The sequence below is a fragment of the Parasteatoda tepidariorum genome, chromosome X1 (genome assembly GCF_043381705.1).
Source record: "Parasteatoda tepidariorum isolate YZ-2023 chromosome X1, CAS_Ptep_4.0, whole genome shotgun sequence".
NCBI lineage: Eukaryota > Metazoa > Arthropoda > Arachnida > Araneae > Theridiidae > Parasteatoda > Parasteatoda tepidariorum.
This window is the reverse complement of record NC_092214.1, coordinates 47266313-47292675: the sequence shown is the minus strand read 5'-3', so window position 1 is coordinate 47292675 and position 26363 is coordinate 47266313. Positions and strand designations below refer to the sequence as shown.

The 26363-nt window shown below is 27.7% G+C and overlaps 1 protein-coding gene across 1 annotated transcript in view; it reads right to left on the bottom strand.

Annotated features, from left to right (window-relative positions):
- Positions 1–26363, bottom strand: part of LOC107453274 (glucose transporter type 1-like) — an 83054-nt gene that overhangs the window by 28257 nt on the left and 28434 nt on the right. Inside the window, exons 2-6 of the mRNA XM_016070031.3 lie at positions 15546–15682; positions 10559–10641; positions 5193–5278; positions 3582–3677; positions 1195–1355 (exon numbers count right to left, since the gene is read on the bottom strand). Of these exons, the coding sequence (XP_015925517.1) occupies positions 1195–1355; positions 3582–3677; positions 5193–5278; positions 10559–10607 (392 nt within the window). The 5' untranslated portion in view covers positions 10608–10641; positions 15546–15682. The remainder of the gene's footprint in view (positions 1–1194; positions 1356–3581; positions 3678–5192; positions 5279–10558; positions 10642–15545; positions 15683–26363) is intronic.

Sequence of the window (26363 nt, the reverse complement as noted above, 5' to 3'; positions counted from 1 at the left end):
AATCTCACAAATAGATTGAAATAGTCTATACTGAAACTAAATTTTGTTCTCATTACTTTATAAATATGGAAAATGCATGTTGTTTTGCCATTTGCAAAAATAAGTGTTTAGAGAGTTGGTGCAATATGTTAAGTATGTCTTCTAACTAGTGCTATGTATCATTTTTAAGTGTTTTTCGTACAAAATATATTAAACAACAACGCATTTGCTGAGAAAGGATGTAATAATTCGTTCAGTACTTTTCCCATATGAAAGCAAATGTATTCGCCATAACCAGTTCGCACTGTTATACAAACTAAGCTCAAGTAATCAACTTTATAACAGCAAGACTTACTCTGTTAGAAATTTCAGGAAAAAAATGGTTAAATAACAATTTATTTAGTTGTTTTTTTACCTTATTCAAAGAAAAAAGACAAATAATCATAAATACGAAGGTAATAAAACTGTTATCTGTGAGAAAAACTGTTTATTAACTGCTATCTCTTAAGACGGCTAAACAACCAGAATTTTGTCGTACCAACTAAGCCCACCTAATTGAAACCGCGTGGTTCCTTACAACTGAGCACGTATTATAGCCGGGAGAGGTAATCTGCCAGTCTCATGTCAGTCTCACGACAGAACTAGGGTTCGAGTCCCATTGTTGACATCAGAATATTTCCTTCATTTGTGTTCTGTATTCTCCATTGCCTACCGAAATGCCTAGCTCCTGTATCCAGTTAAATTTCTTTTTTTACGGTTTTCGAACTATGCTTGAACTAAATGGTTAAAAAACAGTATAGTTTTGTATTCATGATTCTTGACCATTTTTGTTGTAAGCGGTTTCAAAACAGTAAAGGTAAAAAAATGTTCTTTATCTTAAATTTTATGGTTAATTGGAGGGACAGACTGTTGCCAATTATTTTATCATGAATTTAGAATAAAAAAGTCTAACAGTGCACAATCACTATATTAATTGTCTTCTCATAGCCATGAATAAAATATCACATTTGATATTTGAAATTCAATTTACTCTTAAGAAATTAGATTTGAAAATGCGTATATTACATTGCAAAACTAACTTTAATGCATATTGAGACCATTTACTAAATTAGGATAATATTTAACAATGATATAGGTTTTTCTAAATAAGGATGTACAGTGAATAACAGAAGAAAAAACGATATTCATAGAACAAACTTAATAATGAAAACATACCTGCCAAATTTATCAGCTAGGGAACCCCCTATCATACCTCCTATCATCCCACCTACAGCAAACACAGATACAATCAATGACCACAGCAAGTCACGAAAATCGTTCGAGATGTCAGCCCCTGTTCGATCTCTGTACACATCTTCGATAAATTTTTTTATGATCTGAAAACATAAAAAAACAATTAAAAGCTTTATTTAGTTAGAAACATTATTATTTTATCTGAATTTAAAATCAAATTTAAATATGTGTTTCTGATCTAGAAAGATAACGGTGCCAAATATGACTAGAAATTTTGATGGTATGCATTTTAAGGAAAAGAATTCAAATCTGACATTTATTTAGGGTTTCCCTTTAATGGTTTCGAAGTCATTTCCAGAAAAAAACTGGCTAGATAGATAAATAGATAGATAGAGAGAGAGAGACTTAAGAGCATCAAATAAAGTCTCCGTAACACAAGCTCTCCGAATTCTTAGACATGCGAAAATTTGATTCATCAAACTTACTCCCTGAAGGAAATCTTTTAAAATATTTCTTGCCAAGCACATTTGACAATCCTTTAACTTGAATATTTATAACATGTGTTTGTTAAGAGAAATATAAAGCTTTTGGTCGCATTTCAAAAAACTGTTTTGGTCTTGAAATGATTGAGAAATGAAAGAAAAACATTAAATATAAATTTCTGGGCTATGTTGGCATAAACTCGGCAACTGATGATTAAAAGTTTAACTTTTTCTAATTTGACAATGCTACGGCTTGTTTTCTCCTATTCTCTGTGTTCTCTCCTATGTTTTTGGGAATAGTTTATGAATCATTCAAATAGCATAAAAATAAATGGCGTGTTATAAATCTGACACTTAAAATCTGATAATAATTTTAGTAACCTAGAATCAAGGTTTCATATTAAATTTGACGCTAGTTTTTTGTGCTAGTATATTTCAACAACAGCAGTAAAAAAAATATAACTGACTCCACATTTTTTTTTTCATAATTTTTTTCTGCAATTACAGCTCTATACAAGTCTGAAAGTTTCGACATATATCTTTTTCAAATTTTAAAAAATATTTTTTTCATAGTATTAAAAATTTTTTGAACTGTCAAAAAGAAGCTCAAAACATTTGATGTTAAGAAGCACAAGAGAAATTATTAAGAAATCTAGAAACATATCTTAAATTTTTGAAATAAAAAAGAATTCCAAGATAATTAAAGTAATCAACACTTTTTTATACTGTTTGAAACTAAAACTTTGAAAAGACTTTGATATGAAAACTGAATATTTCCGGTGAAAAATTATTCAGAAGAATTATTATTAATCAATACCATTCAATAGTTTTTGAAACTACTTTATGTATTACCCTGGCCAAATTATTAGAAGCACTATAATATTCTGCTGCATCTTTTCTTTCGTTTCGGGCTCATTTCGTCTCCTAAATCAATTTTCTTCTGCACGCGTCGTATTCTAGATAAGCCTTCAATTTTCGTGATATTTCGCGGTTTGAAAATATTTTGACATTCACGAGGGGCCTTTACTTCAGCTTTTTTACATAGTGAAAGATCGTCTTTTTTTACCCGTGATGAAAATGTTCCAATAGATTATTTAAACACTGCACACAAAATAATAAATAACTGCGTAGTATAAAACTGCGAAACAAAGAAACACAGAGCATAAAGTTACTGAAACTGAAACAAGTCCACAACTGACTCATGCGACAACGTGACCGAAACCGGTTTGCACTTGTTTACGTTTGCATATCAATTGGTTAACACTGTAATGCAAAGCATTAAAATTAAATGTAAATAGGTAAATAACTATATAAAAAATCTCCTGAACGAAAACACATTACATGTTTGTTTAAATATAAAAGTATTGCTTATAAACTCGTGCAAAAGATGTAAATATTAAAAAATTACTGTGAGACTAATAACTTATCCAGGGACTGTAAACTGCGTAAATAAAATAATATATCAAAGAATTTAAATACATAAAAGCTTTTCTTTAAGAAAAATACTGCAAAATTAATAAATCACAAAGCATTTAAATACATGTTTTTTTAAAAAAAAAATACTGTGAAAAACTATAGTAAGCTTTACATTCTCAGAAGTATCGGATAATTGTTAACTTATATCAGTAAATTAAACCACAATATGGTGCTAATTTGTTGCAATCTTAATAAGCTGTTTTCCTATATGAACCATATAGTATCGTACCATATAGCATAGTAGCTATTTTCAAATTGAACCATATAGTATCGTACAATCAAGTTTTTTTGAAAGATAATATGGTTCTAACAAATTTAGTTTACTAGAAATTTGAACGCGATTGTGTTTTACCTTCGACCATAATGTTCAAAACTTTCTAAGAGTGTAAATAAAATATTATCAACACTTACTATTTGGGGAGCATTGGTGACACCTGTATTATAGCCAAATTGAAACATTCCTAGGACGGCTGCAAAAATTGAAAACACTAGCATGCATGTTAAACCCTAAAATAAAAGCACCATATTAAAAAAAAATTAATAAAGTTTATCAAATTTAGGCAATAAAATTGCTAAGTAATGAGTCATTTTAAAGAAATCGTCTATTTGTACACGGAATTTGTACCTATATTTGTACATTTAGGTTTCAAAAATATTTTTAAACTATCTAAAACATATAATTACTTCAACATTTATGGGCTGTATAGTTTAAAAGATGTTCTCTTTCAAATGTTGCCATTTGGTTACAAACGTAATATTTTTTTGCAATTTAAAAAAAATAAAAATATTATATAAAGCCTCCTTTTACTAGAAAACTGTTAATCATTACGCTTTTTTTAACTTTACATAAATTCATAAATAACAATGGAAATTCCTTATTTCCAATTTTATATCCATTTTACTATCATATTAATTTAACAACAATTTTTAGTAATAGACTTCTGAAATTTGCATGTCTGCTCCAAAGTGGACGTCTTTCTTTTGCAAGCAAATCTCTTTATCTCTAAGGTGTCCAGTCTACGGAGATTTCCTTGCGCAGTAGTGAAATATGTCGTGTCTAAACCAACAATTTCAGCTTGATTATTAAGAAACTGATGAAGTGAGCAGATGTCTAAAATATACAATTATTATTTATGGATAATTATGAGGTTACTAGATATCCGAATATGGTTGTGCCGAATGTGAATAAGTTTTACCCTGTTCTGGATACCCGAAAAAATTACCGTGTCTGGGTACCCAGTACCAGGTCTTGAGATTAAAAACTACGTAAGGGTTCCCGGTACCGATTACTGAAATTCTTTTGCCGGTTCCGGACAATTAACCGAGTGATGAAAATCTAGCCAAGTAGGTCGGGTACCAGGTAATTATCGGACACCTGGTACATCCCTAGCGTACATCCTTTTCCGTGGGGATTAGAGCAACCAGCTACGGTCCCAATGATCCCTTATTTGATCCCAGTGGATGGTCAATGAACGTCTTTTCCACAACATTCCATATTCATGAACATGTAAATCTCTTTCTTCTAGACAGAGGGCAGTCTACAGTACATCGTCTCTTTCCACGATTCGCTTTGGCACGACAAACACAATGGGTCACAATCAACACCAAATTTTTGGATGTCAACAACATAGACTTTTACCTTATTGTTCTGAAAAAGTCTGTTATTTACGGAGATTTTCTGTATGTTATTGTTACAGAAAATTTCGGAAAACGTGTTTTTTCTGTTGCATACAGAAATTTTCAACCAACTGTGCTGCTAGCAATTTCCTGTAATATTACTGGATTTGTTTTTGAAGTGTATCTGATATCTTTATTCAAATGTGTGTAATTGCCATTTTTCGCTGTCCATAAATATATATCCTTAATTTAAAATGTATTCTATATTTTTAAAATGTATTCTTAGTTATATTTATCTTTTAAAATGTTTTTTAATTATTTTCTTAATCAAATTAGTTAAATATATATTCTTAGTTTAAAATAAAGGGCACTAGAAATTATACACTTTAAGAATAACAGTTCAACCTCAGGACAGCAGGTCATCCTAGATGGTGCTGGAAGGTATTCCAGCTCAGGTGTTGACACTCTAGCCACTAACTCAACATCTTCACCTGAAGTATAATAAGCAATAATTATTTTCTTGAAAAGACAAAATATTTTAACCTTTAAAAGATGCAATTATGCATATATATATATATATATATATATAAGAAAANTATATATATATATATCCTCACAAGGCAGCAAAGAATCATTAATCAATATTAGGCTTTAGTTCTTAATATTCTCGACTTTGATTTCGTTTTTGTTTCAATAATTTTTTTTCAAGTTTTGTGGTTTTGTGCAGTATGTGTTGTGCCTAATATTTTTAATATCGATTTAAAAAGAGATAATACTATATAGCCAGATAAAAATCCATATATTATACCGGTACGTAGAGCCTAATTCAGAGAGGCTTTTTGGATCGACAGGTAATATAATAAAATAATTATAATAAACTATATTTCGAATTTCATTCGAAACTAGAATTTTTGCCATGTCATAAAGTGTATAGCTACAAAAGATTAAGGACCTGTTCCAAAGTTGATCAAAAACATATAATTCAAACATATAATTCAAGACATAATTCAATATGTTTGCAAATTTAATAACGTCATTTATATCTTAACCTGTGTTTTATTTGCAATCTGAAATATGTTAGAAAAACTAACGACTCTCTTAATATTAGAATTAAACAACATCTCACAGATAATAATAGCAAAAAAAATTTATAAATGTTCTAAAATTCAATCATTATGGAATACATAATTTTAGAGTTAAAATTAATATTTCAGACATTGTCGATGATTTTGATTTAAGAAAAAAAAGTACTATAACTTACATTTATACAAATCAATTCTGTCATACTGGCTTAATGAAACTTTACAGCATGCGCAGATTAACTTTAATTACTTCTTTACTTTCTCTTTACTTCTATGTTTTACTTCTATGTTTTACTTCTTTACTTCTATGTTTTTTTAATTGTTAAATGTTCTTAAACGTTAGTTTTATTTTTGATCTTGTGATGGCTAAAATGAGTAAAATTTCTCTAAAAAAGAAGAAAAAGTAAAATAACTCAAAATTTCTTCTTGGTTTTCATAACCTTATCTTTGATAAGTTTAAATTTGATATCATTATATTTTACAATTTAAGGAAATTATTTCCATTAATAAATTTAAACATAATTAAAAGCTATAAATATAATAAATCTCGAGAAAGAACCTTTTCAACAAAAATTAAAAAAAAAAATTAAAATAACCAATTATGCACGTTATGAATTTGTTGATAAGTATCATAAACATATTATTACTGGTAATTTAAATATCATAGAAAATTTAGAACCACAAATAAATGCACAAAATTTTGACCCATTTACTATACAATTACTAAAAAAATTTAAAAATTCTTTTATTTCTATAGTCTTTGTTTAAAGATTTCTAATAGATTCTCTTCACCTTTAGGGTTGTTACCTTTCTGAAACGGGTAGTTTATCATTGCTTTAAGAACTTTTCTTAATAATAAGAGAATTATAATTGATGCTATAACATTCCAAATATTTTTTCTAAAATTAATCCTACTATTAAGCAATTTCAACAAATTTTGTAGTAACCCCCATAGACAAAGCTAACGAAAGTTATACTATCTACTCTAAAAGATTCTACGTTGAACTTTTAAATACGAAATTCACAAAAAGTGAAAATTTTAAGCTTAGCAATTTAAAAATAATAATGTTATTAATTTTTTTTTATCTTACCACAAAAGGTAAAAAATTAAAATTAATCATGTTCAATTTCTATACTAAATAATCAGTCCAAAATTTTATGAAATTTCTATCAAATTTAGAATAACCACTAGTGGGTCGAATGCATACTTAACTGAACAAGGCACTATTTTCTCTTACCATTTAAATAAAATTATTAACAATATTAATAAAAAAGTTTTTCAAGAATTATTACCAATAATCGATCTATTTTAGATTTTGTTAAAAACTTCAGAATTAAATTCGTTATGACCTTTGATTTTCATGACTTTCTTTTAATACCATTACATTTTCAAAACTTAAAGATGTTTTTTTCTTAGTTGCTTCTATGATTATAAAAATATCCAAAATTGCGAATTTGATTACAGGTAAATTCATTATAATATGTCTTTTTTGAATCATTATCTTTATAATTGAGAACATTGTTTCCATTCAAACTGAAGAAAACTACAATGATCTGATTTATTATCACTTCTGTCTGACTTATCTTTACACTATTAGGAAAAATGTGCACATTAAATATGAAATTTGCTTTTAAAATTATTCATATGATATAATTATCTTTATTTTTCAAAATTAAAAAAAAATTGTTGAATAATATTTCCGCCGCGCATTTATTATTGCTTCGTAGTCATGACAATAATATTAATTTTAATTATTTGGATTTAAATATTAAAAAAGAAGAAACTACCTGCATTGTTGACTTATACGATAAAAGGAAGGATTTTAAACTTAATACAAATGAAATGATTGAATAGAATTCTAATGTTTCTAAAAACATTTATTAAAATACTATTTTTAATCAAATAAATAGAATTAGAACAATTTGTAGTAAAATTTATTTATCCAAAAAATAAATAGATATACTTTTCCAAAACTTGAATAATAACAACGGATATCCAGCAAACGTAATTAAGTTCTATTCAAGATTATTGAAATAATTGCGTATTAAAATTAATAAAAGGATAGATTTACAAACAAATCTCTTAGTTATCAAAATTGATATTTTTGCCTTGTGAGAATCCAATTCAGAAAAAAACCGTGACTAAAGTTCGTCTTAGTCCACAATCTCCTTAATTATTCAATTAAATAATTATTATTATTCAATAAATGATAATAATTTCTGAAAAAACATCGATTTAAAGTGTTGTATTTAAAATTTAACATTTCATTTTTTATATGCTGCGAATTATCCAGTATACTATACCCCCAAAATATAGGGGGTAGCCGTAATTAGGGAAATATGATCCCATTAGCTTGGTCAGGAGATTCAGGAGAGCAATTCAAAGTTCGGCCCCCTGATTGTTAATATTATTTTTGGCGTATTTCTCTATATCTCGAGAACTTTTTAAGCGAATTTAAAAAATTTTGCACACAATTTTAAAATTATTTTATCAGAGGATAATTCAACACAAAACTATATTTTTAGTAAGCATTTATTATTTTTAATTATTTTATATAATAGCTGTTGAAAAGTTTTTGAACCGTGAGATCCGCAATTTTTTACAACGTTGTATTTTATATGGCAAATGTAATTTTATATGGCAATTAAAATATTTGAGAGAAATCGCTAGAATAGTTCCTGAGAAATCAAATTGTAAATAATATGTATGTTTAAAATTCCAATTTAAAATATATTTCATTTTTTTATGAAATATGAGTATATGCTGTTTAAATGATGAATATATGGGATTTGTAAATTTGACTATCATTTGTTTTGGAGCAATTTAGAGACATTTTGCACAATTTTGAGAAATCCTTTTTCTGCAGTATTAGTTACGAAATTATTATTAGTCAGTACATGGCATCATTTTTCCCTCCTCGCTTTATATGTTCCTATTTATGAATATTTTTGAATGTTTTCTGATTTTTTTGTGATATTGTTACTTGATAAAATTTTATTTATGAATTAATCTCTCTTTTGTGCTTATTACACTGCCTTATTAATATATTTTTCTTTGGCTATATTAATACAGTATTAGAAAGTTTTATTTTTGTGGATATAATTGTGTTTGATGATTAGGAGATAATAATAAGTACCTTGTTAAATTTTCTATCTTTGATTAATTTTTTAAATGTTTTTTAAATTTATAATTTTTAATAATTTAGCACTTTAAAATCCTTTTTTTCCCATTCCTTTCCTTGTTTGCTTTGTGTTTTTATCTTCTAATAGGGATTCTATGTACTTGCAGCTTATGTGCAGTTAATAAAACTTATTAAATCTTAAATTCTTAATTTTTTTTTGAAATTTCCTCTTTTCTTTCATTCTTTATTGTCTCTTTATATTCCTTTATTCATTGTAGTTTTATAAAAAATTAAAATCATCAAACCCAATGTATTAATAGTACAAAGTTAAGGTTTTTTTTTAGTTAATTACCTACATTTCCATAGTACAAATAAACTGGTTGTTGCAACTGGTTACTATTCTAATTCCATTTTTTTTGTGCTGTTGGCCTGAATATTAATCAAATTTTAAAAACATTTTTTACTTTGTTTTCTCATTTTTTCAGAATTTGGGATTCCTTTCAAGTGCGTATTTTAGTTTTACTTTTAATAAGAAAGAATTTATGTGAAATATAGATTTAAGTTGGAAGTTTGAGAACTAATTGTATGTGCTAAGTAATTTTTACATCAGTCTGATTACGTTAATATACATATCACTAAAAACATATTTAGGTTTATAAATATGAATTTTATTTTAAATATTTGCGTCTTTATTGATATAGCTATGAATTATATAGTTGAAAGGTATCATAAAAGCAATTTTGTCTTGGAGAGCCCTTTATTCTTAATTAAAATTCAAAACACAACTTCAGACTGATGCAATTAAGCAAGGACCCAATGAATATCCAGGTACGTTAAATTAATTCATATATTCATTATAACTCTTATTGTATAATGCTGTTTGGTTTGAAATGTTTATTGTGCTACATTACTATTACATAAATAAGTAATTTTAAAACAAAAAAAATGGTAATTTTATCAAAGAAATGATTCATAAATATTTACAAGTGATTCAAGTTTCAAGCAAATGATTTGTTTCAATAGATTGTAGTATCTAAAAGATAATACAAAAAATAAACATCCTTAGTATAGGTTACAATCAAACAGGAACAATTTATTTTGCTTTTTACAAGGATTAAACTTTTGATTTTTTTAGAATAAATATGAATTAAAATAACTCTATGGATAATGATACACAATTTGAATATTAAGATTAAAGTTATCGGTACACTTTCCATAAATTGGGAAATGTAGCTTTCCTTTTTCTTCCTAAATCAATATGAGAAAAGCTTAAATTAAGTTGTTTTTAAAAACTTTTGACAAATAGAATAAAAATGTCTAAACAATAGAACAAAGAGTGCTATTAAAAATTAAATATTACCGAATGTTGGAGTAAAACTAGTAAATACAATGAGGGGAAAAATACTGAAATATATATTAAAATAATAAAATAAATTTTTGGAGGTAAATAAAATTTTAATACGTCCTAAATTTCGTCCTAAAATTTCGACATATGTCACTTTCCCCAAAAAATGGAATGTTTTAAATGAAAACATTTATTTTGAATTACTAAAATGAAATTGCTTACCAGATTTGCATTTTCTTCCACAAGGGGGCAGTGGTGATTCATTTTCCATTTCTTCCACTACATCTGATCTTTTCTCTCGCCAACTTAAAATGGAAATGAAAACCTTCAAATTTCAATCAGATATGAATAAAAGAATTTTTTTGTCGGAATAATATTCAAAGTAAAACTACTTTAACACACTTCAAATAGTTTTGAAAGTCAAGAAACAAGCAGGATTTCAAATTTACCTAGAATTATGCATCGAGAAGTTTTAGTAAAATGTGAAAACCAACAACACTACGAATTCTTCTCATGTTGTGTATTTTGTGCTGACCTTTAGAAAATTTAATTAAAATAAAATTTAGATTTTTTGGTTTAATTTTATAGTTGCTATGTTGAAAGAAATATTTTCATTTATACGTAAAGAAAAGGAAGTTGGAAACGAAACAAATTAAATTTTTCAAAGAACTATGCTTTAATTTATTTTTAGAAATCAAACTTCATAACTACAATTATTAAATAAAACCATGAAATAATTGTATTAGAATACAGTTTTATTTATAATTTCCTTTGTATATAAATCTATTAAATGTTGTAATTGAATTCAATATATCATATAATAAAAAGAAGTGATAAAAACAGGATCAAAAATCTTTTAACGATTTGTTTTCTTTTACTTAAACTTTCAATTAATATAAAAAAGCACACGTATTGAAAAATAATCAGTATTTGTATTTCAGTATTTTTAAAACTCTTGTCACAATTAAAATTACTATCTATATGAAGAACTGAAATTATTACGATGTTATTAAGCAAATTATAATTTTTATTACGTAAAATCTAACACTATTTAAAATTTGACGAATTAATATTGATAAATACTAGATTATAAACATCAAAACTGATTTGAATTTTGACGAATTAATATTGATAAATACTAGATTATAAACATCAAAACTGATTTGAATGCCAGTGGTAACAGTGAGAGGAGTTGAGAGACGATTATTAAAAACACCCTTATGTTTCATCTTAGTATCAAATGTAAATGTAATGTAGTAAACTAAAACTTTTAAGCGATATGAGTTAATTAAAGAAAAAAAAGGTTTTTACATGCTCTTTGATTTTTAAAATAAGTAATTTCTTTTGTATTTTAAAAACAACCTATGATGAGGAGAAAAAAACTATAGACAAATTAAGGCTCAAAATAGAAAAAGATATATGTCACAATAAATTAACCATCTTCTTGCTTACTCTATCATTTCCATCAATATAATTTTGGACATAAACAAAAATAGTTACAATTATTTTTATTTACCTTTTATTAATAAGTGCAAACAGAAAACAGTATGGTCAAAGCTACCAGAATACGGTAAAATTTAAAATTTGTGGAAACACTAAAGTATCTCGATAGGAACACCAAAAGTACGGTAATCTTTACACTATAAAATCTGTGGGGCACTATTTCCTTGAATTTGATAGTTGAGCAATCCAAAGAATTGCGTGAAGGAACTCTTCTTTTCATGGTAACTCACAATAGAGTTTTCATAAACAATTTAATTGGTGCAATTGAGTTTAAAACTCTTATAATAGAAAATGTTTACCCCAATTCAAGTGTATTCACATTATACATTGAACGTTTTTTCTTGCGAAACCCCTCTCTTCGGCACCCTCTTAATATCTTTTGTAGAATGCTTACAATCGATCACGACTTCGTGTGTATTGTCGATATTCTTCACGCTGCTATACATATTCGAAAACAAAACTTCGCTTTCGTAAACAGAAGTTCAATTTATGTATAAATTTTTAAGTCTCTGTGAACTCTTAATAAAATTCTTTAGTAGTTTTATTAAGTATAATTTCTATCCGCTTGCTCTGCTAAGCCTAGTTTGAATTCGTTTTTGTAATCTCTCTGTGCTACGCGTATGTTTAATTTGCTTACTAATTTTATTTAAGGAATTATTGTATATGTTGCAGGCAGGGCATGAAATCCGGCATTCTATACAATGCCTAAGCATTGTATAGAATGCACAAAACCAGCCGACAGTACAGGAAACGATTCATATTTCACACATTTTCTAGACATTTTATAGTATGTCAAATGAGAAGCCGGCAAAGTATGACATACATCTCCGATTCCTTTCGAATGCAACGAAATGTAAATATGCAAATCAAAATGTCATTCAAACCTACCAAGGCTAATTTTAAATTAGTTTGAATTCTTTTAAGCCTAGTTTGAATTCGTTTTTATAATCTTTCTGTGCTACACGTATGTTTAATTTGCTTACTAGTTTTATTTAAAAAAATTATTGTATATGTTACATTCAAGGCTTGAAATTCGGCATTCTATGCAAAGCCTAAGCATTGTATAGAATGCATAAAACTAGCCGATAGTGCTGTAAACGATTCTTATTTTACACATTTCCTAGAAATTTTACAGTATGCCAAATGAGAAACCGGCAAAGTATGATATACATCTCCGATTCCCTTCGAATGTAACGAAATGTAAATATGTAAATCAAATTGTCATTCAAGCCTACCAAGGCTAATTTTAATTTCTCATTTTTGATATGAAAATGCTGTTTTTTCAATTGCTGTTGTTGTTGAAAATGTTGTTTGAAAATTTAGAAAATTTAAGAAACCGCAAGATAGTGTAAATGCATAAAATAACTAAAACATCTAAGAAATAGGAGACAAAAATGGAAAACAAAAATACTAATTGCTTAATGCTTATCTCAATGGCATATTTTAATTTAATCAAGAAATGAAATTTAATAATTTAATCAAGAAATGATTGAAAATAAAGGTGTTGGTTGGCATATAGCAGAATATGTAAAGTTTTGCATCAGAAATAACGCAACAATTCCCAAAAATACATCATAATTTCTATGTGCTCTTAAAAATACTGTTATAATGTTATCTTGGAAAGATATCACTTTAAGTTATGTGTTTGGAAAACTTTTGAAATCTTCTTTGAAATAATTCAGTTCAGTTTTTTGATTATTCTGTTTATTTTTGATAGTTAGCTGAACGAATATATTTATAAAATTGTTTTATTTTTATAAACTTTCGTTACTATATCTTATGCAGTTTAAAGAAAAGTGTTTTGATTACCAGATTTCAATTCAGAGGAAAGCACAATTCGCGCATCAAATATGATGTAAAGAAATCCATTCATTCGCTTATAAGGAGCATATTTTGGCGGGATCAAATTCAATTGGACTTTTCACTAGAGCTTGAATTTATTTGCTTAGATTTAAGAAAAATAAACTTTCTATGTAATAAACAAATGCCCAAATTATTTATGTGATGCCATATCAAATCATTCAGCATTTATTCAGTCACATTCAGTCAATTATATATTTTTTACTAAATGTCTAGTAATAAGAACTATAATTTTGAAAACCAGAGTATCCTGTAAAAAGTTACCATTTGAAAGGAAAATCATCAAATGAATGGTTTAAATAGTACGGCATATTTTGATTTTTACAACCAGAATTAATCTTTTTTTTACCAGAAATGTCCAGAATTTACTTCTCCAGGTTGTCATTCGACACAATAGCCTCATATGATTAGGAAATAATCAATCCTTTTGGGTTATTATTTTACTTTACTGCTGAAAAATTGAATCTGTATCTAAAAATTTAAAGTGTTGGAAATTTTCAAAAGCATATTTTTGTTGCTATTTTTAAGCAAAATCAAACGAAACTTTTCAGTATAGGTCTCCAATACTAAAACATTCCATTCCAGAAAATCGATCCACTCCCAACTTCAAACTTGTGTCGAATCATTTTTGTGATAATCGATAAAGTCGCAAGCTTACGACGCTAAGCCACAAAGAGATTTTGCTTATATTATGGTTTTCTCTTTCTTAAAGCTATAATATGATTCCCATAAACTACAAAAGAAGGAAATTGAAGCAACTCTTATCGGCCCTGGCTTAGAAGTTACGAGTTGAAAAATGCCATTACGGAGTAAACGATTGACATGTGTTTGGGAAATATGATTACTGTATCTTTATATAATAAACTAAACATTAATTTTATGATTTGAATTCAAATTATAATAATGAATGATTAAAATGCGGAAAGTATCATGAACATTACCTTTTAACTGAGACTTAAAATTCTTCAAATTTGAGACTTAAATTCTTCTTATACCAGATAAACCAAGAAATGCCAATAAAACTTGAAAAAGTAAAGAAGAAAAACTTAATCGTTATGAATATTTTCAGCTTTTTTCTGCTGTCAACTTTTTCACTGGAGTGCAATTTTAAATGTTTATAAATTTGAAGCAATGTTTACAGGAAGTGTCAACGAAGAGTATACGTTTTTTGTTCTAAGTTTATTAGGGATGCCTTTGTTAGAGTACTGGAACGTATTTTATTGAACAACCATAAACATTTGAAAATGCGAAATATCATTTTTGTTTCTTAGATCATTGAGCTTTCTTTTCTCGATAAATAATAATTATACAGATGTTGAAATGCCTTTTTCTTATGAAACTGGGATATTTACCAATGGGTACCTTATACCCGAATCTACCTGGGGTAATAAGATACATGCCAAAATACCTAAGGGGCAACACTGGCCCCAGTCATTCTAGATGCAAGGTTCTATATATACCTTTTTATAAGGCTAACGCATAAATGATTAATTAAGCACTTAAATTGGATCAAGTAACAAAAAGTCAGAAATACTCAACACTTTCAATTAGTCTATTTTTTTGAATTAGCGAGCAACAAAAAACAAGAATGGCCAAATTGGTCCCATCCGTCGTTTTACTATGAACTATTTTGAATTAAATTTTCTGAGATGTTAATTGGGTAAAACCTAATACTAGATAAAATCTAATCCCTAGTAAAGAATAACATATACATATTTAAATTTGTAATTATAACTGCCAATAAACAATGATTTATAATACTAAGGTTTTTATTTCATAATTACGTCTTGAATCGATATATGAGAATACTTTTAATTACTAGTTTTCTTATGAAATATTTTCTTACCAACAGCAGGAGAAGATTTTCAGCCAGCAGGAGTTAGCTGTTGTCCTATATATTGCCAACTAAACCAATCCTTCAACTCGGAATACGACAGCAACATCATGTTGAAATATGTGACCTTTAATTTTGATTGTCCGCCTCTAGAAAATTAAAAGCATTTATTAGTACCTTAGATATTTTTCTTTTAAAAAAACAACAGTTTCATCATAAATATGAAGTTTATTTTTATTAAAAATCAAATTATGATTTTCTTTATACAAAGAAGTCCAAATCAATATTTTTTTAAGCAAATTTGTATTAAATTAATTATTTTATACCTCTACATATTTATTACATCAGTTCCACGTGGACCTAAAAATTTAAATGCTCAGTTAATAGCCTGTGCCGGTAATCTCTAATAACTTAGTGGCCACTTTATCCTCAAACCTAATGAGTAGGTGACCAATACTGGTAGGTCCTTTTCATTTAATAGCCACTTTTTGCTTTTTTTTTGCTTAGATTAAATTATATTTAATAAAATCACATCGGAAGTAATCTGTGGCTATAAAAATTGAATTCGACGATAAAAATAATATAAATAGGTGATAAAATTTAGTCAAGCATGTTAACTTGATTTCACCGTGCAAGAAAATTCATTGCGGAATAAAAAATAAATAATTAAATAAAATAAAAAATTATGGGAAAAAGTGACCAGTTGTTTATTTAATTTAAGTTGCCCCTTTTTTGTTGACTCACCACGTCGTGAGTGATTAATTTCAGGTTCAGTTCCGATTTCAAGGTTTCTCACAATTGTAAACTTAATTTTGCATCGCCTTTTTTCGAAAATCAGTTTACTTGGGAGGGTGGACAATAAAATAATGTAATAATTAGTTAATTTAATTATTAGCTCATATAATTAATAAATTTTTCTAATATTGGCTTTAAATTTGGTACACAGTTAAAAAAATGCATGCAAATTGTCACTATTTCATTTAAATCACATATATTCAAGAATATAATAGCTTATTTAATCGTAGCCAGTTATTTGAACTTTTTTTGACATTGTTTTTACTTTGAGTATTAAGACACACACATAAAAAATACATTATTTTTTTTAAATGTCTCTTAGATGTCAAATTAAACATTTACAAACGTGTAACAAAATTCTTCAATGTACAGAAAATCAATAAAATACCCGGTTTTGCACATTGCGCAAAATGAAAAAGATTACACCTTAAATAACTTTTGAAAATGTATGCTATGTGTGCAACGTGCATGTGCTACTTGTCATCGCTATCAAAAATCATGATCTGAAAAATGTACACAAATTAATAAATTTTAATGAGGAATTAAGATTTGCATATCGCTGCATTAGAAGCTGAAGGTAAATCTGACAATGGCAATATTAAATTAATATTTAACAAAAAGTTACTGATTTCGACACATTTTCCCCAATTGGCCAATTAGTCAGAATTAAACATAACTGCATCATAATAAATGCTTTCATTTCCAATGAAATCAAATTTCTGTAGGACATATGCCACGGATAAGATTTAACATAATAGCAAGAAACTTGCTTAAAATCTATTAGTTTAAAAATACATCTTTCCAACAGTACTATATGCCATATTTTGGATCCAGTGCGGAGAATATTATTTATTTACTTATATATTGCTGAAAATTTTAAAATAAATTAGTGATATTTATTCTTTTATTAGTTATGGAACCATGACGTATAAAATAAGGTATGTTTGCTTGATTTAAAACATTTTATTGTGTTGGAAAAAAAAGCTTTAAAAAAATCTGTTATTTATTTAAAAAAAATGTTTAGCAATTTTAACTCTTGGGCATTTTTTTAAGTAAAAAATACTAAAAAGTATATAAAGTACATCATTATATACCAAGATGAAATAATAAAGTAAAAACAATTGAGATCTGATTAGTCAGCGAAACTCAAATGGAAAAAACACGTTTTCGACAACCGTAAGACATTATTAACTCCTAAAACAAAACTAGAATGTTGTCAGCATATTCACTCACATTACCATACTAAAACTTAATGAAAAGATGTAATTATTGTCGCCCTATATTACAAATAGCTGATTAATAACACAATCACTAATATGGGCCTAATAGTACGGCACATCACTGTAGTATCACATTTTCAATTGAAATTTCCTTATTGCTTATTATTTCGGACCCAAATAAATTTGCACATAAATTTTTTATACAAAAATGTAAAACATAATATTTTGTCTAAAATCTATGTTAGATAGAAAATCATTAAGATTTTTTGTCTAACATATATCCTAGCTGAAATGTTTCCTAAATTCTTGTAAGGTTTAAATCTTTCACCATTTGTGCAATTGAATTTTGCCAACAAAAGAAGACAGCATTACAGTTAAGGATTATTAAACAGAGGGTGCTACACGAAAAAACAATCAATTTTTATTTTTGAGTAATATTTTGTTTCTTCTATGTTCTAATGTTTGCGCAATATTGAATCATTACCTCATCGTGTAATTTCCCGTTATAATGATCAGAATTGGTTGCCCACATCATACAATTTAATGCTGTGCGAATTTTTATTTTAGAAGTCTAAGGTTTATGTCATCAAACATACACCTTGAATAAGGAAAGTGAGAGCTGCATTAACCAAATCTAGTAACATTAATGCAAAACGCTCATTGAAAATTTTGACAAAAGAGTGCGCATAGAACAGCAAAACATTGAAAGCCATTTACCCGGTATATACCATTCCATACATATCCCTATACTGTATACTTTCTAAGTGAATGAAAAAAAGTCATAATTTTTAATTAAAAATATGATACCAAAATTACTTTTTGTGTAATGTCCAAATGTTAACTCCGCTTTTCCTTCTGTCTTAATTTATTTCACCCTAAACTACTCGCAATTGCTCGATAAAAAAATTAAATACCACTGAAATAATTCATACTTTCAAATCTAACCTATTAGCTTTTTGTACGACTTCTCGCCTATGCGCACCTCAAAAAAATTTAAGACATCCTCGTATAAGTTAACAAATAAAGCCCTGAGAAGATGAAAAATTTAAGTGACTTTTCAGTTAATTTGAGTAAATGATATTTAAAGTTGACAATAAGAAATGATGACTATGTCTTATTTCAATTTCTCATTCTCAAGTTCCCAATTGACTAAATATATAAATCATTAAACACTTATTTAAGACGTTTGCATCGTAACATTTGCATTCTTGGCGTTTTAATTTGCTGCCAGAGGACAGGTTTTCTAAGGTTATTCCCCAGCTGTTTCTTACCAAATACACTTTAATAGTTCTTCGATTACAATAAACACTTAAATGATGTTACTTTGTATCCTTCATCTTCTGAAATCTTTGAAATAGAAAGATGTAGCAAAATAAATAAAGGTTGCATAGGTAAATAGGAATAAAATAAAAACTTTCCCGATCAATCTCAATTTTTTCAAAAATATCAATTATACACTTTATTTAGCTCATCAACTATAAAAAGTTAATCAACGTTTATTAAAATTGCATTTTCAGATTATCTTTAATAATGCTCAAAATAAAAATTAGAACTGCGCTATTATCGAAATTTCACTTTTAGATCATCTTCAATAATACTCTGAACAAGAAAAAAATTGGCAAATATAACCGACAAATATCAAGAGCAAATACAATCACGAATCAAGATCCGAATCAAAAGCAAATTTCATAGCCGTACAAGTAATTTATCACAGCCGCGCCTTTTTAAATTAAACCGCAATTTTTAAATTAATTCTTAGATTAAATTTTCCTAGAAAGATCGACTTGGAAGCACATGAATATCAGATTTACGACACAAGTAGATTAAAGAAGGAAATCATTAATTTCAAAAATCAGGGAACATTCTTCAAAGCTCAACATGTTCAACTAAAGACAATATTGATTCTGCCAGTAGTAACCATGGTTACCAAAAAGCAAGGCAACAAATCTAGGTCAATACTACTGCGAGTCAGTCTTTTGCGAAACATAGAGCACATACCTTTAAAACGAGATTCCTTCAGTTTTAAAAGGTCTTTTAAGAGTCATCATTTTCTAAAGGGAAAATATGTTGATATTTTTAAGCGGTTGATAAAGAAGAGAATTGATGTGTTGGAAAACTTTTGGTATGTTTTGAAACGAACTATTTGATGTGTTTGGAGGGGAAAACTAGAAAAGTGCGTTTGCTTTAAATCAAATGAAACTAACGCATCTTGAATTGATGAAATGTGACGAAGAGATAAAGTGAAAGTTTTGGAATTCTGCTTACATTATTTTTCATTATTTACCCGTTTTCATCGCATGGTTTCATTTATTTTTATTTCTTTGACGTTGTTTTCTGTGATTGATTTTAATAATTTATCAACAATTATTTACACCTCAGTAGAACTTGCGTTTGAAAGCTTAGTAAAATATAAATTTATGTTGTAAAAGTTAGGTAATGGTTTGCTTAATAATTTTTCTTGTCCTTCCATGGCTTTTGTTTTGTCTGTATTATATTTATAATAATTCGCTTTCTTTTAGAATTTTATAATATAAAGTTATATTATCTAGTTACTAACAGATTATATTTAATAAGAGCATTGTGTTTTGATAATGCCTACTTTTTTAAGCAAAAAGTAACAAAAAAATCCCTATTCTGACGTTTAATTAGCTTAAATTGTGATATTGAGCAGTTTTATTGTAAAACTAAAGCCATTTTTTGAATAAGGCCATATTTTTCGAAATATAAAAATAAATGCATGTAATGTTTATTATCCTGTTTATTTACTAAAGTTGACATATTGACTTATATAATTTCTGTTCGTAGCTAAAAATAAGTAACAAAAAAAGCATGAGAAAAGAATTTTTACTAAGAAGACGATGTAGGATATTTTTGTAGGAATAAGAAGAAAGCCAGTTGTGTAATCCAAAAAACAGTCAGTTTCGCATAAATTTCATTTAAAATGCAGTGAGTGTTCAGAAAGTAGATTACATTGGTAAAAAACTCAAATTTATTTTTGTTCCAGTAAGTTTGAAAACAGCTTGAAAAATCATGCAATTATTTCTACAAATGCAGAAGAAAGCTAAAAAAATAGAAATAATATTTAAAAGCTCGAGCTTTCGATTGTTCACCTGATTAAACTATTGAGACTATATTTTCCAGATGCTGTTGTTGCTGTTGTCGTCGGCTATTAAGGCAGATGTGGTGCGAATGTTCTTGTTTTCCAGTGGCGCCATCTATGACCAAGAATTTGACTTCTGCCCCACTCATACGTCACACCCGCTTATAGGGCGGACCCATTCATACATCTATTCCTTCATCCACAGATCGTAATTTTGACCAGACCAAGAGAACGATCAATCCCCTATTCAGTACCCTATTCAGAGTTATAATTTGTTATAGGAACATTGAGGACTTTTTGATCTGACAGATTTAACGTGTGCCAGTCACCATTTACTACACTGGAAGTCTTTGGCCGGGTGGATTTGAACTTCCGTTCTCACAAACGTGAGTCCAGCCTCCTGCCAACCAAGCTATCCCAGCCTCATATTTTCGAGATCGTAGGTACTTTTGAGATACCTTTGGTAGGTACTTTAGATATTTTAAATATTAAAACATATTAAAAAATTATAATTTGCAGTAAGGGGCAAAAATATGTAAATGAATGGAAAATGAGACCTATTTTTAACTTTACAGCTGCCATTTATCAGAAATCTCAAGAATCTAGTTGTAGATATTCGGCATGATTTTTAGAGATGAAAGACAGTCAGCGTCAACGTTTTATAAAATTTGATTAGAAAAGTTTTGAATTTACACCACCTATTTTGTTCTGTAGTTTTTAATTGCTTGATGATTTGTTTTCAGTAAGTTCAAAGTCTCATAATAATTCAATTTCAATTGTTAAAACAGATTCTGCATCGTTTTTAAAATATTATAAGTCTTTTTTTCTATTAACTATCGTTATCGCATAAAATCGGAAACTTGTCAGTTGGACAAAACTAAGTAGTACATTGTAAAAATTTTGGTGTATAGGTGCTGTGATAAAATAAAATTTTTGGTGTTGTGGTAAAATAAATGCATTTTTAAGTACAAAACTGTAGTTATCATACAAAAAATTATCCATAATCGATAAAGATAACGATTTTTTTGAAAGAATTAGTGTGAATATATTACTAAAAATGTGCTCGTTTTTAAAGTGAAATGTTTTTATAATGAAGCCACAAATTGATTCTAATGAGTAGGAAAATAGGTGTTGTCAAGAAATAAACAAACAAAAAAAATGAATAAAATTATAACAATGAAAAAGTACTTAAATGCGACTTAATGCTCTGTGAAAGATTTTAGTTTACCTTAACATCAAAATTGGGGGCAACTATGCTCCAATTTTTACTTACAGTGTACACAAGAATAAATTCATTGAATAAATTCCATGCTACGATAAACAAACGTTTCAGCAGTAAGAAAACTTTCTTTAGCGTATTTCAACGTATGACCGTTTTTGTTCAATAAAATCGTATAAAACCAGGTTTCCAAAACATATTCGTTGCCAATCTAAAGCCAGCGTATGATAATCACTAGAGTCACACTTACACGAGATCGGCAGTGAACGCATTACATAATATTTCTTTTTGGAACTAAAGGGCTAATTTAAACTTCAATTAGAAACTTAAGTGATACTTTCCTCGTAGATTTTCTATAAAAAAGAGAAAACTTAAGAAGAGAACACCCTCGCCACTTTGAATTCCAGGTTAAGTTTTTGATTATCACTTTTTTGATATTTTTAGTGTATAACAAAGTTTTGATGATATAGTATTATTCGGTAACACATTACCTTTAAAAAAAAAGAGAAAAATAAAGGGGTTGCTTTATTAGATTAAGAGAAAGAAACTAAACTAGACTAAGTGGCTCAACAACGCAAGGAGGGCCAAAGCCTATAGTGCCCACTCAAGTTTTCTTGACCTTCAGCTCTGGGGTGCATAAGCAGATGTTCCGGTTAGGAGGTCAGCCAAACGCGGAACTCCCAGTGTTTAGTCTCCACATTATTCCTCATTCACATTAACTTCACATTATTCTTCATATATTGTAGTATATTTCAATAATTATTTTCTTTCGTGTTGAACATTTAATATAAGTATATATTTTTCATATCTCTCTATGGAAGAACGATGACACCTAGTATGATAAACAAGCGAGAACTACTTTTTTTCACATACTTGCCATCTTACTATCTCTTACCAATAAGTAAAGCTTTCAGGAGCGAAAATAGATAAGGAGGAGAGTTTGATCTCTAAAGAACTGTTGTATCATTTGACTGACTCAAGCACTTATGAGTCTAACCGGTTTAACAACTTATTATCATGCACTAAAAAGTTGAATTTTTCATATTTATGACTACAACTCACTCTACAATAGAGATGAGAAAAACATTCCATCAATGTTATCAAATGAATCACATATTGAGGTCTTTTGAATCTAGCTGATTCGAATCTTAAAATTAATAGGCTTGACTTTGTCGATTACAGATATTATATAATTCATTGATTAATGGATTAACTTTAAGAATCAATAAATATAATTTTCGAATTCGAGAAAAAATAGAAAGAAATAAGGTATAGGCAGCTAACTTTAAAAGTCACCGTCAATTAAAAAAAGAGTGTTTTAAAAAGCAGTAATAGTTATCGCAATTAAATTTGAATATAATTTCATTTACAAACTTTAAAAAAAATTCATACTCACATTCAAAATTAATTTCAATGTAAAAGACTGGTATTAGAAAGTAATGTTAATCTTCACAGACTTTTAATGCTATTTTTGAAAGCTTTAAGCAATTGTTTGTGAAAACACTGATAAAAAATATTTCTTTCTTTTTGGCGAGGGGAAGTGATAAATAACTGAGGCGTTTGCAAAGACGTCATAATTTATATCAAAATATTAATCCATGTTATGTTAAATTTCAACAAAATCCATCAATATTTACATGGGCTCTCATTATTAACTATATGTGTCTGTCTTAAAATGCATAAAACTGATATTTAGGTTCGATAATTGTAAACAAAATTGTTATGGATTACTAAGTATACATTAATAAATAAATAAACATTAATAAATAAATAAACATTAATAAATAACTAGAGTATATCAAAATACATATTTAAATGATATCAATTCTTTTTCACAAATTTAAAATTAATAACTACAAAATTCACAATATAGTAGTATACACTTCTGGTAGCTTACTCTCAAACTGAAAAAAGTAACACTCTAATTGTGTGTTACTATTTGAAAATAGTTTACTAACTTGTTTATGAAAGAAACAAGTCTGTGCAAGTTCTAATGACTAATCTTTTGTTATATAATTTATTATTATTTCTTGCATGCACTTAATTTAGGTGCTATCCGCACTTTAAAATAACTACAATTTTACAACGAAATATTATTATGGTGTATGGGGTAGATAAAGTTTTTACTTACAAAATATTTTCAAATAAGAAAATTTCTTGCAAGGAAGTTATTTTTATGCAAGATAACTACTTATTTAAATGCTAGAAAATAGTTTTCATCAAAAAATATTGCGAAATGAATATATAAAAAAATTTTTGTTTCAGATTATTTTTAACAGAAAAAAGCTACATACATTTGAAGTGAATATTATTTAATTTACAAGACTCGAACCATATTTTCTTACCTTCTTTTATTATATAAAATCATAAAATACAAATTATTCGTTAAAAGATACATAAAGCATATAATATTGTTTTCTTTCAATTTTTGTTTATCATTAGCCCCATTCAATGCAGCTTTAAATACATTGAAATAGCAGTTTTTTAGCATGTTAATCAGCCTTAAGTGCAAGTTTGGATATTTAATAGTTTCAAAAAAGTTCTTAATAAGGTAATTTTTATTTCATTTTTGAAAAGTGCACGTTATTTAAATAAGTAACATTTACTTTTACAACATTCACATTTATATTCTACATGTCATCTTTTATTTTTGTACTGCATCTCTAAATGAAAATAAAAATCAACAGTTTTTCTCCTAATTACATTACCATCTTATTACTTCTTTTTATACTTGTATAATAAGACAAAAGAGTAGAGTAGTTGAATAAATTCACAATCTACGCTATCATTCAAGCGTTAGCAAAGATTAATTAGTTATACACAATAGATTTTTTGCAAGGGTAAAAAAATATTCTTCATTACTCTTCCAATAAAAAAAAGTTAAAGTAGCTGTTAAATTAAAAACAAAAAATTCGAATAAAAAAATTTTCTTCTTATCTTGAACACTACAATATAGACTGTTCTGGTAAAAAGTTTTAAAAACTAAGAAAAATCCTATTCAAACCAGGATATGCGTAATTGACCGCCAAAAGAATAGATTAAGTTACGTCTAGTCGATTATGTTTCGATGAATGCTATTGAGTGCACAAGTTGAAACATGTCGTCAATTTAATTTCTATTTTTTATTCTCCTTTTGCAAAGCTTTAAAGTTGCATGCAATATTGCGAGTACATTGCAAGGTTAAGTCCTTTTTCTTGTATTAATGTGCGATCGATTTAGTAAGCGCTGTTCTGATCTAAAAATAGAACTTTGAACTCCAGCTAGGAAGAGAAATTCCGTAATCCTCCAAAATATGATTCATCAATTATTTTTTAAATATAACACTAAAAGTTATTATATAGACTTTATTTATACTGCAGGTAAAATTATGGTCAGAGCTTCAAATTAACGTCAGTGGAACTAATAAAAAGAAGGATTGTTAAGAGCGTTTCCCTAACCGCCGGTAGAAGATGCGGTTGAAACGTAGAATTGCGTTAATATTTGATAAAAAGGATAAAGTAGAGTTATTTCAGGTGGGATCAAATAAAAATAAAAGGATTAAATACTTGCATCGGTTTCAGAATAAGATTATCACTGTTTTGCTTATTGTATGGTATCTAAACTCTCTAAAAAAATGAATCATTGCTGAAACATAATATCGTGAAAACTTCTTGCAACCTAATTGTAAGTTGATCTGTGTTTCCGTTTAAGTTTAATCATAGCATCATGTAATCAGGCTTAAAAAAGAAAATAATATGGTTCACCTTTGCACCTCTTTTTAGGTGCTTCCTCTTATGGTTTAGCTGTGCACATTTTCAAGGTGCTTCCTCTTATGGTTTAGCCTTGTACTTTTTTAAATAGCTTCTTCATATCAATTAACTTTGCACCTTTTCAAGGTGCTTCCTCTTATGGTTTAGCTTTGCACCTTTTTAAGGTGCTTCCTCTTATGGTTTAGTTTTGCATCGTTTAAATTTTAGCTATAGTATGGTTCAAATAGATACAATATTTCTAATAGTGTATATTATATTTCAAACATTTTCATAAAGCAGGTCAAAGATATCATGTGCTCATTAATATTATAATTTTAAATCTAACACTAAAAGCAAAAGAACTTTTATTTGACCTTGAGAATTTTTAAGTAAAATAAATACTTATAAGGTTAATACGATAAGGATTGGATTTGAACCCATCAAGTGTTTATACTGTTATTTTTATAATGTGGAATAAGCAAGCCGAGGACTTATCCGGGGACTAATGTGAATTAATTAAAAATTATTTATTTGTTGAACTGAGGTATTTAAAATTTCTTGGTAAGATGGCGTTTCATTATTTTTAGTTATTACTCCTGAGACATATTTTTAATAACTTTGCTGCCTATTAATCTTGGTAAAGTACAAATTTTAGTTATAGAGAACATTAGTATAGCGAAAAAAAAATTTTTACAGAATTATTTTACTACAAGGAATGTTTTATAACTCTCGTTGAAAATGACATTGCATTGTGACATTGTAAATGTC